Raw genomic sequence first — 15992 nt, forward strand, 5'->3', positions numbered from 1 at the left:
CTATACAAAGTATCTAAATTTTTTTTTAATTTATAAAACAAACAAGAAAAATTTCCATGAAAATTAAATGTTCGTTTTTAATTAAATGTAAGTTGGTGGTTTGTGACATTTAAATATTTTGAGAAAGAAGAAAGTTTTTCACTTAAAATTTTGATTTTTTGACACATTATTGATATGACAGCTATATGATATATTAATTCGATTTAAGCCAAATTTGACTAACTTGTAAAAGGGGCTATTAAAAATGCACAATTTGTGAGAGTGGTTTATATATTTTAAGAAAGAAGAAAGCTTAGCATACTAAACCTGGATGTTGAATCTATAATCTTTATAGCATATATATAAATATATATGTTATATTAAAAATATGTTCAAGATGTGTAAACTATCATTTAACACTTAAGATTTTATTTCATGAAAATATTTTGAGAAAAAACTAAAGGAAAATATTTATGTATTCATTTGTATGTATTATAATTTTGTGAGCAAATTATAGTACCTTCGGCAAGGGTATAAATACAGCTACACCACACACTAACACACCCACAAACACACACATTCACCTGTGCAGCTTGCGCTATTAAATCGCTGGGCACCATCCAAATTTTAGCTATTTTCATAGAAACACCCGCCGCCCCAACAGCCCCTATTCCACCTACCCTCTCGTAATACACCCTCTTGCATTCAATTGCAGTTTTTCATTTGCATTTTTGGCTGTTGCTGTGCAAATTTGCGATGCTTCGTTGCTGCCACGTGACAAGAAGCACTTGCAACCACCACCCTAACTGATATACATCGAGCACCACATAACGGTATCAGCACCACACGATAGTTGCACCTCTCAGCTGATTGCTGATCATGTGCATTTGCCCGAATTTGTTTTTATTTCATTTTTGATTTGACATCAAATGCCAAAGGCAATCACAAAGTTAACAACAAAATGAGGGTGCCGCAATAGGGTTGCTAGAGGGTTGTGACAGGGGGGAGTAGGGTAGGGTAGGTAGGTAACACAGCTGCAGACAGACAAGGCCACAAGTACTATGTATTTTATAAAATCTATTAGAATTTTCATAGAACTTTATTTTTATACATATTTGATGCACGATCATCATGATTGATCTTAAGATTCTTCCTAGAATACATATACCATACATATTCCTTATGGTATAACAATATGAAATTAAAAATCTCTGTAAGAAAAAACCTGTTGTTAATCTACTTGAACTGACCATTTCATCAGGTTTAGTTTGGTTCAACCCTTGACCTAGCAAATTTCTTGACAAAGCTTTTTTTTTTTTTAAGTTTATTAACTTTAAATGCAGAATGAATTAAGATGCAAAACCATGAATAAAATGACAATCCGCTTGAAAATCGGTCTAGTTTTGACAAAGTTATGAAAATTTAAAATTTATCGAACCTTTGACCTAGCAACTTTACAAGTCCAAATTTCTGTCCCATTTTCCATGATTTTTTACAAAAAAATGAAACGTCTCAGAATCAAATTTAAAGTGTTGTTCTATACTAATAACGCTATAAGAAGTTGATTAAAAGTGAAAACTTGAGATTTAAAATTTTCATTTTTCAAAATTTCAAAGGGGGGACCCTATGGTATTAAAATCTAAACCCAAATATGGAGGCAAATTTTTTTTTTTTTTAAGTTTATTACCTTTAAATGCAGAATGAATTAAGATGCCAAACCATGAATAAAATGACAATCCGTTTGGAAATCGGTTCAGGTTTTACAAAGTTATGAAAGTTTGAAGTTAGTCAAATCTTTGACTTAGCAACTTTACAAGTCCAAATTTCTGTCCCATTTTCCATGATTTTTTACAAAAAAATGAAACGTCTCAGAATCAAATTTAAAGTGTTGTTCTATACTAATTACGCTATAAGTAGGTTGATTAAAAGTGAAAACTTGAGATTTAAAATTTTCATTTTTCAAAATTTCAAAGGGGGGACCCTATGGTATTAAAATAGAAACTCAAATCTAGAGCGAAAAATTTGTTTTAGCAAAATTAGTTAAATTTTAATGCAGAATGAATTAAGAGGCTAAACTACGACATTCCGCTTGAATATCGGGGATCCTTTGATTGTTTTTCTAAGATCTAAGCAAAGATCAGTTCTTTTTTTTTAATAAGATCCATTTATCCCTACTTGAATTCCGCAAAAATTCTCCATGTGGAGGAACAGTTCTTTCTTAAAGGCACGAAATCGTACGTGACTCACATATTGTTGATATACTTGAACTAAATGAACTCGTAGTTATCTGGAGTAATGATTACTAGCTGGAGAGGATCGTCATCTAGTTGGTGTTCGAATGATACATTGAACGGCTCATGGCAATTGGCATATGAATCGATTGTTTATTGTGTGTTTTATGGTATAAGTTATTGGTTCCACTTGAGAATGTTTTTCCGCTGATCAACGGGGCATTGTCAGGGCTATTTGGACAGAGCAAAGTGAGCGGATCGATCAATGACCAAATGGACAAATATATGCTCCATCGATGTCTCCCATACGCTATATATATAGAATATAGCTTTAGGTTCAACTGGCAACATGCAAAACTCGATCACATGGATCCATCAATTTGGCGATAATGTTGTCGACATCTGAACGGCAAGTGGTTTGTCATATTTCCGATCGCATTAACAATAACAATTAGGTAGTGTATGTATTTCAACATTTCCATTTCACTTAACGACCTAGATAAATACTAGTAATAATTGAAATCATAATCGAATTAATCATTCTCAAGTGGCGTTGACTATTTTTAGACCCAGACTATATGAGAGTTTGTGACATTTTCAAATCGATGCTCTTCAAATAATTAATAAAAATATAATAATAACAAAAATATATGTATAAGAAAAAAACACGAAATTGAAACTGAAACTGGTTGAAATATTGTGTAAGGTCGCCATTATCTTGACAAACGGATAAAAATCGCGAGTTGTCTAATCAATGAACCCAACGGAAAGCAAACGGAAAGCAAACGGAAAGCCCCTTCAATTGTACTTTTTTTTCTATATTTTTAATTGATACCCTGGCAGAGGAGTCTTATCAATTAGTCAAAACACGCTCCACACAAGTAATATATATTTTATCAGTTTCACTTTTCCATAATTTTCTAGTTTAATTAATCTGCTCATTTGAGATAAAAAATTGAGACAATAATAGGAATTTTAAGAAGCTATATAAGATCATATAACAGTGCCGTTATTTATATATTATAGTTAGGAACCATCGGAGATTTAATTAGCTTCATTTTATGTAAGAATTTTGGAGTGATTCAATAAATTTGGTTATATTTTCTGTTTTTTGGCCAACAAATCTTTCAAATTAAGCAAAATAATGAGGTCATAATAGATATATGTATGTGATATTACAGTGCTTAACATGTGTATAGATCATAGGAACAATCTTTAGATTCCTTAAATTACAAAAAAAAAAAAAAAAAAAATATGAATCCAATTTAAGAAAACTTTGTTAACAAACTTGTTTGACTATAGCAAATACATGGAATCCACAAATTCCTTTTCCAAATGCACCTCAGTATCCTAACTTTGATCAATATATTGATAACCTTAGCTTATTTGGGAAATATCATTAGAGTTTCATTAGAGTGATTAATAAATCAGACTTCATTTGCCTAACTAAATGAATGCCTATAAAAAAGTGCAGTGTATGGAATATTCGATATTGCCATCGATCTCATGTTTAAATTGATAACCGTTTATGGGTTATTTTTGATTCGATATGCTTTAGTTTGTGTACAGCTCGGCCAGTGAAGGGCTTATAAATAGCACGAACTGCCTGTCGAGAGAATAATGCGTGAATAAATACGAGAAAATGATCGATCGAATTGACGGGTAAATCTTTTAAGTTTCATTTGTTTTTTATTTTGCTTCGTTTCTTTCTTTCTTTCTTTTGCTCAAAACAACATGCGTTACGTATAAATGCTAAAACAAGCTACTATATATTATTGCATAAATATGGTACATCGAATAGTATGTATTTAGTATGTCCGTAGTAATTTGTATTGTACATTGAACTTAACAATATAGCCTTACATCTAAAGTATGTTTTGTATTTGTTATCGATCTGGGGTATTTCCAAATCACTGGTGAATTCCATTCCTTTTCATCTCCATTTGAGACAGTTATATGATCTTATAGTCAACCGATAAATGCAGAAAATTGTCGGGATAACTCAAATGCTCGGACATCCATTGCAGTTGCGTCTCCTCGTGCAGATCGATGCCATGGGTGCGAAATCCAACTAAAGACAGACAGAGAAGATGCAGGAAAGTTGATTAATATTGTTATCAGTTATCGATACACATTAACTATCGATATAAAATGTCATTTTGTGCGTAAAATGGTATTAAATTAAAATGTCATAATATTTATCTAACAACTAAGCTATCGATATGAGAATATCAATTTATTAAGACTAACTGTACCTAGTTCTGAGCTAAATCGATATTGAGCTTTACAAATTATTGATTATTTATTATGTGTATTTGGGCTTCATATGAGTTTATTATCGCAAATAAGATTCAACGAGTAAAAACTTATCGAACTTGGCTAATTATAATTAAGTCGATAATTATCGACAAAAAGCTAAAGTGTTGATATAGTAAAATTTGTCATGATCGATAATTTATCGAGATTATGTTAGATTTTTTTTTGAATAATTGTTAAATACAATCCCATATAACAGATTCGGTTTCTCACTTATCGATAATCTATCGAATTGATGGAAACTTAACACCTTTTGAGGTTAAGTCCGTAGCAAATTGGCGCCCACTTGGAGTAATCTGCGGTCTATATATGGCCATATACAAGTTATTTCTTGCCATCTGATTGCCATATAAATCACGGCTAACATTATCGGGCCATTGGGGCAAAGACTTTGGGGCCGTAAACCGACAATACGGCAATACGACAAATACAAATCTCAAGTGGACGATCATTGAGTTGTGTTTTCATTTCGGGGCGACTTTCGTCATTTATAATTATAGCTGGTCTATTGTAATTATAGATTGGTTCGAAAGTTGAATTGCGCCCAGCATACACACACACACACACACCTACAAAAGTAAGTAGCACACACACACACACACACACACACATACTATATAACACTCTTTATATGTATGGGTATGTGTGGGTATTTGCTCTGATAATGCCTGATTACATACAGTGGGAAGCGAATATATGTGGACAGCGATAAGATTTGTGCAACGAGCCGAGTTCAAGTAGAACACATCGTACGTATTAAATGCACGATGTACGATACAAGATACGATTCCAATTGATACCAAGTCCATTTGATTCGATTTAGTAATTGCCCCTAGAAATGCCAATATTCCCGCCCTTCCCTTCCTCTCTTCCTACATCAGAAATGTCTCATTTGATCAAAGAGATTCTTTTTCGATATTCTTTTACATTTTAGCATTTATACAGTGTGAGCTTTCTTCTAGTAATTCTCTTCGAGAAACTGATTTTAGTTGATCTTGCAAGCACACAAAAACAGCAGCAAATCAAACTGTTAAAATTATTAAGTTATCAATCAAACGAGCTGAATGAAAAATTTCAACAGATAAGCTAATCAAGTTAATTGGCTAAAGATCTATTTCAAAGATAGACTGTTAGAAAGAAACAAAACAAAAATAAGAGTATAGAGTTTGAAAAAGCTTTAGGTTATTTAAAAAACAACCGACAATAGAGCTCTAACTTTTAATGTGTAGAAAACTTTAAAGTCCAGAAACTTTATTTTAAAGCTTTCAGTTTAAAAGCGCTTTAGAGCTAATAAAGTGAAGAATTGAAAAAACTTAACTGACTTTTATTCTCTAATTTCGAGTGTATGTCGGAAAGAGTTACAAAAAGCTAAAAGCTTAAACTGAAAGAGTAATATAAAGGAAAATTTTAAAATGAGTATCGTATTAAGTCAGATGATAAACTATAAAAATCGAAAAGGAATTCAACTGTTGGTGTTATAGAAAGGATACCAAATGGTTTGTATAGAGAGTCAATTTTTAATATATCTGACACGTATTTAAGATTCAACTCTTAAAAAGGCTTTAAGCTTTGGTGAACAATAATTTTAGTGTCTTAGATCGATAACTAGAGTAGGTGTCTTATTTAATCTGTGCTTTAATCTGAGCATTCATTAAAATGATAGTAAATAATGTTGATTAAATGAATATCGATAAATCTTCATTTATTTGTTATAAGTTATAAGTTATAACTAGTTTAAATATTCCTTAAAGAAAGAGCTTTACTGTATGATAATATTAATGGCATCTCTAAATTAAGTTCAATTGATTTCGATTTCGCATGATCACCGATCATTTGTCACTAACAAGGCAGTCTAACGAGCTTTGGGAAACATCTAAGACCATGGGTTTTATGATCTTGCCGACACGTGATTAGCAACAGCAACAACAACAACTACAGCAACAAGCGCAGTAATAATAATAATATTAATAATGAAAGCAACATCGAAAACATTGTAGCGCCACCCCAAGAAAAAATGTAGAGGAGAATCGCGCCAAACAGTCTGACAATTTATTGATCCCATTTTTATTATCGACAGCGACAAGTCGACTAAGCGACATTACGACAACAACAACAACCACAACAACATGAGCAACCACAACGAATCGTTGCTGCTGTTGTTGTTGTGTTGTCGTTGCTCGATTCATTTGTGGAGTGTTGAAAAGGCGCATAGCTCATGCCTAAAAATAAACCATTGCAGCGCGAAATGTTGTACGTATCTGATAAGAAAGCCAATCATCATAATAATTTAATAGATTGTGCTCTATAAACCAATAAAATCCAACTATATAGCATTGATATGCCTTCCTCCACCTTCTCTCTCTCTCCCTCTCTCTCTCTCTCTTCCCCTCTGTCTGTCACGTGTGTGAGATTGGGATTAGCATGCGGTTGGATCTTGATCTGTTTATTGAACCCAAACAAAGAGCTATCAGTTGTGCTACTCTTAAATCACATATGAATTAAATACAAAACTCTATAAATCATACTAACACAAATCCATTCACTTTACATCCCTGCTTATCTTGTTAATCTCAACGTTAATGAGGTAATTTTAATAATCTTAAAAATTAATATAGTATACAAATTCTGCATTGATTTTAGCACAGAAATTTTATAATCTTTATTATTCTAATAATGTCTGAAAATCATTTATAGATTTGTTCAAATAATTTTAACCTGCGATCTCGTTTTCTAAGTGTTATAAAGTTAATATAATGATTTTATAATTAGATGATAATATTCTATTATGATCTTTAAACATTTTTCTTCCTTTTTTTACCTAAATAACTATGATAAATGTGATTTACGCACTTAAAAAAAATCTATCCATCTAAGGTAAAGCTTTACTTTGATGCTTTAGAGAAGTTCTTTTATTCCCATCATCCCATCATCATTTATCCTTTAGGCTCGATCGGACCACATGCTCAGGTTCCGGTCAGCAATTCAAAATATCGATTGCATATTTTCATTTCGCAATTCAGTGATGCCATAAAAACTGCTAATCAAATGATTTTTTCATTAAATTTTTTGTTGCTTGTTTTCTTCGGATTCTTCTTTTTGTTGTTGTACAAGTTCTCCTACGCAAAGTTCTTCAATCTTCCAATTGATTTCCGTTTATTTTGTTTTGATGAAGCAACAAAGTTGACGAATTGAAAATTGTTCAAGAATTTGCGACAAAGGCGAATGACAAAAACAACAAAAAAAAATTGTTGACTAAACACTTTGTTATTGTTTTTTGCGGATCAGACAAGAAGATACATAAATAAAACATCAAAAATACAGGAAGTGACGAAAGAGAGAAAAAAGAGGTAGAAAATCGAAATGGATCAACTTTGATTGAATTAAAGTTTGTATAAATTTGAACGAAAAGCTAAAGACAAGCTTACGTTTAGAGTTTAATTTAAACATAATCTTTCTTAAGTTAGACCATTTTACAAAGTTCGGCGTTAAATTGTTTAATGATTTTTTAGGCATACAAAAATTCAAAAAATATAGACAACAATTATAAAAAAAAATAGAAAATTCGAAATATAAAACTTATTCAATATTTAAATCGAAAAGTTTAGTAGAAGGATTTCGAACCAAACTGAAACTCTAACTTTTGGTTCATTCACTGGGAAAAAAATTTGCGATTCCAGAAAAAAATGAATGCAATGCGGTTTTAGAAGAACGGTTAATCCGACCAAGTACAATATACTTGATTCAAGCGTGGCTTTTTCTTAGAAATATTTTGATTTTTGGATTTCTGTTAGTTGAATCAAATATTTTAGGCTTCTTTGAATTTTTTAATGATGAGTCTTTGTCAAATTCAAATTTAATAATATTATCCTGAATACATACTTAGAAAAATATGCTAAAATCTAGAATTTAAAACTTGAAACATGTAGAAACATTTAACTGAACCTTTTCTTAAATCTTGGAGGTTTAACTAAAATGTATTCTGTTATTCCAAAAGCTCTAGAGTAGTAAATGCTCAAGCTGAGCTTTACAGAGAGAGTGCGCTCCTAGAGAGAGAGAAACAGAGTTGAGTCTAGATACGCTCTTGCAACATTAATAATGGTAGGCAGGATTTTAAGAGGATTCGTGTGCATTTGAAATCAAAGGACAGCAACTTGTTGCTTGTTTTTGCAGCTGCCGCAGTGAAGCCCACCCAAAATGCAAGGGCGTGGCACAGACAATTGTGAAAAACATACATACATACATGCATACAAATGCACACAAAAAGAGAGCCAGCGAGCGAAGGAGAGAGAGTGAGAAGGAGAGCGAGAGCGAGAGAGAGCGTGTCCTGATTGCATTGTGCATTGTTTGTCTGATTGACGAAATGCAAACGAAAATGTGTCGAAATGGGACTAAGCAAATGCAAAGGTGGCAATTGCAACAACATCAACAACACCAACAACAAATGACGGGGGAAAAGAGAGTCAGAGAAGCAGCTGCGGCAGCCGAAACTGCTGATCATAAAACTCAAGGCGACGGGGCGACGGAGCAAGTGATAAATACACACAAAAAAAAAAATATATATATACATATATAAAAACGCGAAGCTGTGATCGTGAGGTGCGATTTCCGACGGCAACAGGCGATCTGAAGATGAGAATGAGACGAGCGCTACGGCAATCCGGAGGGGTGGGGGTGCCAGTTGGAGGTGTAAATACAAATAAGCGGAGGTGATATCTCAGAACTTCCTTTTCACACATTCGAGAGCGGCCTACACAAATACAAATACAAATACAACTACAACTACAAATGCAAAGGCAAACACGTACGCACACACACACACACACACACACACATAGACGAAGCGCGCGAGAGAGCAAGCAAGCAAGAGAGAGAGCGAGAGTATGCTACGGCATTGCAAGAGAGCGCACACAATTGGCTGCCTGCATGTGTATGTGTGTGTGCGTGTGTATGTGTGCAAGCATTCAAAAAGCCAAAACGCCGCAACGCCGACGCGTCGCTGCTTTCCGGTGAACGCCAAATTCGCCGTCAACAGCCGCCGCGGCGGCAAATCATGAAAGCGTCTGTTTGCTGCGTTTGCTGCTGCTGCTGCTTTACTACCCCGCCCCCCCCTCCTTCATTCTTCACCAAGCGCTCACGCAATGCATAAAAAAAACCAAAGCAAAGCGAAAAAAAATCAGTAGGAACATTACAGTCAGGGTACTAGACTGTTAGATGCCCAGTAACCATATACGCGACACTTTCGATTCTCAAAGCATCGAAAAATAAAAAGTCAAAACATTTTTAAATAGAAAAGAGAGCACTTCCTGAATTCGAACCCGGGTCGCCTGTATCGCAGGCGAATGCTCTATCCGCTTGACCAATGTATTCCTGATAAAATACATAGGATACAGTGGCTCCCAGTTTATTTCAACCAGCCCCTAAACACATTTTTAATTAGCTATAACATCTAAACTAATAGAGATATTAAAATGATTTAAGCACAGGTTGTTCGCCAGTTTTCAATTTCATTTATATTTGATTTAAAATATTTAAAACAATTTAAAACTTAACAAGTGGGAAAGGCTATAGTCGAGATACTGACCATAGGATACCTGATATTTATTCCAATATATATATTATTATTATTATTATTATTTTAAAGAAAATAATACCTTATAAAAACTACTGCATACTTTAAGGTGATTGTATTGAAATAATAACTTTATTATTAACTTTGGTTAGCTATTACTCCCGTTCTACTTGTCTGATTTTGCTGCCGTTAAGTGATATTATAGATAGTATTAATAGCTAACGTTTCTTATCATAAAAACTGTCTTGTCTTAAAAACTGTGGGTGTGGTGGTTTTAGTCAAAAATTTAAATCAAACTTGACCTGCGTGGGGTCTCTAGAAATCTGTGTGCCAAATTTCTCTTCTATCTCTATCTCTTATAGTCTCTGAGATCTAGGCGCTTACACGGACAGCCAGACAGACTTATTTTTTAAGTAACGGGTGTACAAATCAACGAATAATAATGTCACGGCTTATTTCTACCAGGTAACACATAAAATTCGAAAACTAACAATGTATTATACTAAAATAAATAATTGCTAGTATTTGGTAACTTCCATGCCCCTTTGGCAGGTATAAGACCAGTTTTTTTTTTGTAGTTTTTGCAGACAAATAAAAATTATAAAAATAATAATTCAATTTGAAAAAAATAATAGAAAAAGCGAAAGATATTCAAGACATTTTTAGTTTGATTATTTCTTATACAAAAAGGAAGACCATCAATAAATGGTATTTTAATGTTGTTGTTCTGCATTTTTTATATTCATTGACATTGACAAACACAATAGCCTCTCTATTTTTTTTGGGTACTGGGCTAAAAACAAGGAGACAGCCACCGACGCTGGCAGCGACGCAGGCAGCATTGCGTTTTCTTTATTTTTGACGCGTCTTAGATTCTCTCGCCAGTTGTTGTTGTTGTTGTTGCTGTTGTTGTTTGATTTCTCGGAATGGCATCTACTTTGAACCGCGCCACGGCGACTGCATTGTATATTTGAAATTCATTTCAATTTAAATACAAATTTTCTATGAAAATGCACGCATTACACACATACACAGACACACACACACATGCATGAGTACGTGCGTGCAAGTGCGTTGGGTTTCCCCTACCCCTCCCCCATCCAACCCGCAGTCAGTTGACCACGTTTTGTATGTGATTTGTGGGTGTTGCTGTGGCGGATGCGGATGCAAAAGGCGGCAAACAACAAAACTGTTTTCCTCTTCTCTCTCCTTTCTTCTTCTTTCCACTCTAAAAAAAAAAACTGCAACTGCCAATGGTACTGTAAGCGCAGTAGGGCCAAGGGAGGGGTGGGTGAAGGGGTGATAGGCTAAACGGATCATCATTACAAGCAATGTTAGAAGCACTGTGCAAAGTAAACCCCAACTATAAACAACTCATGCTAAAAGGGAATTACGATCTGCAGTAGCGTGTCTATAGACGCACGGGGTGGGGGAGGGTTTTTTGGGTAGGGGGGGCGTGACACGAATAAACATATGCATTGAATGCGTTTCGGTAAATGCATCCACATACGTCTGGGGGCGTGCCTAAGTACACCCCATACATACAATCATATATATGTACATACACACATACATATATTGGTTTCTTCAATTGTTTAATCTTTCAATTCGATGAAATATAGCAACAATTTCAAACAAAACTGTTTCCCTCTGAGTTTTTAAATGCTCGATTTCTAATTAAAAGCCTCAAAGTAATTACTAATTTGTGAAAAATCAGCTAAACCAGGTATAACTTAATCAAGTTGAGAGTTTCAGAACTTAAGTACAGGTTTTATAATCCTTTAAAAACTAACATTTTATCTAGAACTCACAACTCTTTTCAAAAAATTATTTTTAGGCTGTTTTTTAAGCTATTAAATGATATTTGGTTTGTAAAAAATAACATACAAAATTTATTGACTCATAGATATTCTATATATGAACATATAAAATATTAAAATTACAGTGTTATAAATATTAACGAATAAATTTCGCAGAAAACAATGGTTTAAATATGTAAGTAAATTCATCTTTAGAAAAGTACAAAATAATTGTGAAGCAGAAGAATTTGTAAATAAATATTTATGTTTTATAAATAATAATTAAGCGAGTGTTTTTGATTCGAATTCATGTTTTATATTTTGCAAATGAAAACAAATTTTAAATTTTTATATACCAGAATTATGGATCTAATTGAAGAGTGTAAATATAATTTATGAATTAGAATAACAAGTTAAAAAACTTTTATAAAGAGAAGGCATATTAAAAGTATTCTATTTTTGTGTAAAAATATTTTATGAATTAGAATAACAAGTTTAAAAACTTTTATAAAGAGGAGGCATATTGAAAATATTCCATTCTTGTGATTTCGGACCTCTTGAAGACCGACATAATCGATTTCTTGGAAAATCGCAATGAAAACAAAATGCTATGTTAATAGCAAAGTCTCTAAATTAATTCTACTTGATCCAGCTTTTGGGAGGGGAGTAAGGGGGACCAATCAATTGACTTAAACAAGAATTAACTTGTGTCTTAAATCCTCGAGAAGAACTGATCCATTGGCCCACTTAAGCCAGTTGTCTTATAGTTAAGCTATGCCAGATTTTAAGACAACAACAGAGCAAACGTGTGTGTGTGTGTGTGAGTGTGTGTGTGTGTGCTGGTGTGCACACTCAAGGACAACAATTTGTTGCAACTGTCACGTTGCATGACCTTTGGGAAAATACGTGTTGTTCTGGTATCCATGGATGAGTATGAAATATCTTTGTGTTTCGAGAGAATCTCTCACCTTTCAAATGGGAAATTCCGAATTGAGAATTTTTCGGGCTGAAGCATGCAAATAAAAATTTCACACCTACATAGATAAAGTGCATGTGCGGCATTACGGGAAATACCCCTCAATAACAGATGCGATGCGATGCGGGATGAGATGAGATGAGATGATGTCTCGGTCTCGTCTCGAGGGTCAGTAGAAGTGCAATCCAGGGGATCGAGCACATGACTGGCAAGACGGGAGAGAATGCTTGTCAATGAAAGAGCGTACCGCACGCTGTTCCAGGGGAGTCTATACCAAGTGTCAGAGAGCGAAAGAGGTATATATATATATGTATAGAGAAAGAGAGAGAGAGAGGGCGAGAGAGCGAGTGTAATTCGTAAATCCCAGCCGCAGGTATTTAGTTCCGCCTTTTGTCTAACTATGGAATTCCCAATGCTATTATTGCACCTAAGCCACTGCCGACATACACCACACTCGTTCTCTCTCTCTCTCGCACCGCTCACTCACTCTCTCTCTCTCTCTTTAGCATCTACTTGTCGCCGGCGCCGCAGGTCAGTTTGGTTTCCAGCAGCGTTTGCAACTTGCCACGAAAATCCACACGCACTTTTGATTTTTCATTTGGCTGCTGCAGTTTTTCCAGCGCAAAGCAACAAATGCGGCTATATGCATGGCCTGAATGGCCTAAACAACAACAACAGCAACAGCAACAGCAACAACACACACACACACTTGGCCAAAAAGTCTAACAGGCTTTGATTTTTCGAGTTCTCTTAGAAATTATCGCTCCGACTGCCTGGGGCTATTGTTCAATAATTTTTATCTTTTTTTTCTTCATTTGTTATTGTTGTAGCCGCTGTTGTTGCTGTCCATTGTTGTTGTTGTTGTTGCTGCTGCTGCGACATTGATGAATTGAAGAATGATTGACAGTGCCGCAGGGTCTCTTCCAAGTCCAAGTCCGAGTCCGAGAGCTCGACCTTTTTTTTTTTTTGTTTTTGTCTTAGCCCGTTTCAATAGAAAATATTTGTTAGACAATGTTTCGGCCAGACTGACTGGCACCTTTTTGGCCAACAATTGAAAGGGAGAGAGAGAGAGCGTTAGAGAGATAGAGAGAGGGAGAAGGAGAATAACTGCTGCTTTGCCCCATTTCGCTGAGTGGACGCTGCGGTAATTGATAGCCGGAAAATCCCTTTTCCAAAACCATTTGTCGAGTGTCTATAGAATCCCTCCAACACTATATTCATTTGTAGTTCTCTTCTTCTGCTTCTGCTTCTTCTTCATCTTGTTCTTTCTATATTTTTTACTGGGCGTTACTCACCTGCTTTGCGCACAGGTGTTGATAATTCGGCCATGAGATCGCTTAGATTCTTCTTTTGTCCGCTTTCGCTTAAAGGTGAAATTAGTTTTTGCATGTACGTGAAATCCTATTGAGAGCGTGTAAAAAACAACAAATTATAAACGTATATTCGTAAATTACAATACAAATAAAACAATTTTCATTTTGTGTTAATTTGAAAGAAAAACGCGTTACAATTTTACACACACGAACATATTATAATCTGGTAATCTTTCTTTAAATATTAATCTAGCTAATTCAATAAACATTGTTTAAACAAATCTTAACTGAACTTCACAGAAAACAGACAACTTATATAATTAATTAGAGTTCCTGTAAAGTCTGCATAGATCTTAACTTAAAATATGGTTAGGTTAGGATATGCTTAGTACATGATTATTGATCGATGATTTAATTAAGAATGGAACTATGTGTAAATTATTATATATTTTAACTTTTTCGAAATCTTTGTATAATGATTAGTATTTTAATGCTGTAAGATAAAGTTTTATCAATTTTAGAATCACAAATTTGTGAATACCGCAAAAAAAAAAAAAAACACCAAAAAAAATCTGCATTTAATCAAATATGCTTATCCCAAAAAATTAATTCATGTGTAAATTGTTTAAATAGGTAACTTGAATGTGATTGTAGAAGAAACATTTCAAAGGATGTGTTTTTGATAATTTTAAAATGTTTTGGTTCGGTGAATCTTTGTGGAAATGCCCATACACGTAAATTGTAACTTTTAAGCAATTTATCTATACTTTCTAAAGCTCCTAACTCAATATTCTGAATTGTTAAAGTCGTACTTTAGACAGTTTTGAGACGAGTTTTTGTTGATAACTTACATCATCGTTGTAAAAACGCACGGGAATGTTTTTGAATGACTCCTGATCGCTGTAGGGTTCCATGAGGCGTCTATTCACTGCCCAGAACTGATCGAACTTCTCATTGATTAATCCCAGCCAGAGTTGATTGTGATCTTTCTTTTGCATGGCGGATATAACCAGACCACGATGCTTCAGGACATCGGCCTCCTTGAGACAGGACAGGAAATGCGATTCCAGTAGCTCTCTGCAAGGAATTACATTATTATTAACATTATATACTTCATAAATTAATTCAATAACAAATATTTTGTATACTTTGTGTTTAGTTTGACAAGCGCTTCTTCGGGAAATTTGGAAAAGTGCATTGTGATGCACCAGGGCGTGCTGTCCTCATCCGGATGCAGCAGATCATAGAGCACACCTAAGTAAATGAATTGTAAATATATACAATAACAATTGGAAACTTATTGAACCACCCACCAATTGGATAATGAAGACGCAGGGGAGTTCCATTGAAATCAAACCAGACGGCGCCCTCTTGATGCTCGGCAGCAATGTAGCGCGTGAAATATTTTCGCACCTGTACATAATAATAAACCAAACCACACAGATTAATTAAAATTTTGCTTTGTTTTCGTTTTTAATTTTCTTCTTCTTCTTCGTTAAGTTCTCTTACCTTGTCTGTGACCAGTGGCAAGTAGCTGAGACGGGAGACCATTAGATAGAAGGGTTCTGGCTTAATGCCGACAATTTCATCGCTGTCCGCTTGAAAACAAATGCCAATTTGCCCCTCCCATATCATACGTAGCACCTCCCGATCGTGTGCCATTGTTGATTTATTAATTATTTGCACACTTTTTTGTTTGTTGTTGTTCAATCGATTGAACACTATCACCACCTTGCCACCTTGGTTTAAAAAACTGTGTGGCAGCCTTAGTTCACAAGAAAGGTCCATACAAATTATCACCTTTATTTT

General features: G+C 34.4%; 1 protein-coding gene across 1 annotated transcript; it reads right to left on the reverse strand.

Moving 5' to 3' along the window:
* Window positions 1–3879: 3879 nt before the first annotated feature.
* On the reverse strand, window positions 3880–15912 carry LOC117794357 (autophagy protein 5). The gene is made up of 6 exons (XM_034634998.1): window positions 15693–15912; window positions 15497–15596; window positions 15332–15437; window positions 15035–15260; window positions 14166–14271; window positions 3880–4281 (listed from the first exon to the last, which is right to left on the reverse strand). The coding sequence occupies exons 1-6, from the start codon at window positions 15843–15845 to the stop codon at window positions 4163–4165; spliced, it is 810 nt and encodes a 269-aa protein (XP_034490889.1). The 5' UTR covers window positions 15846–15912; the 3' UTR covers window positions 3880–4162.
* Window positions 15913–15992: the final 80 nt, after the last annotated feature.

Source organism: Drosophila innubila, chromosome X (genome assembly GCF_004354385.1).
Source record: "Drosophila innubila isolate TH190305 chromosome X, UK_Dinn_1.0, whole genome shotgun sequence".
In the NCBI taxonomy this organism is placed as follows: Eukaryota; Metazoa; Arthropoda; class Insecta; order Diptera; family Drosophilidae; genus Drosophila; species Drosophila innubila.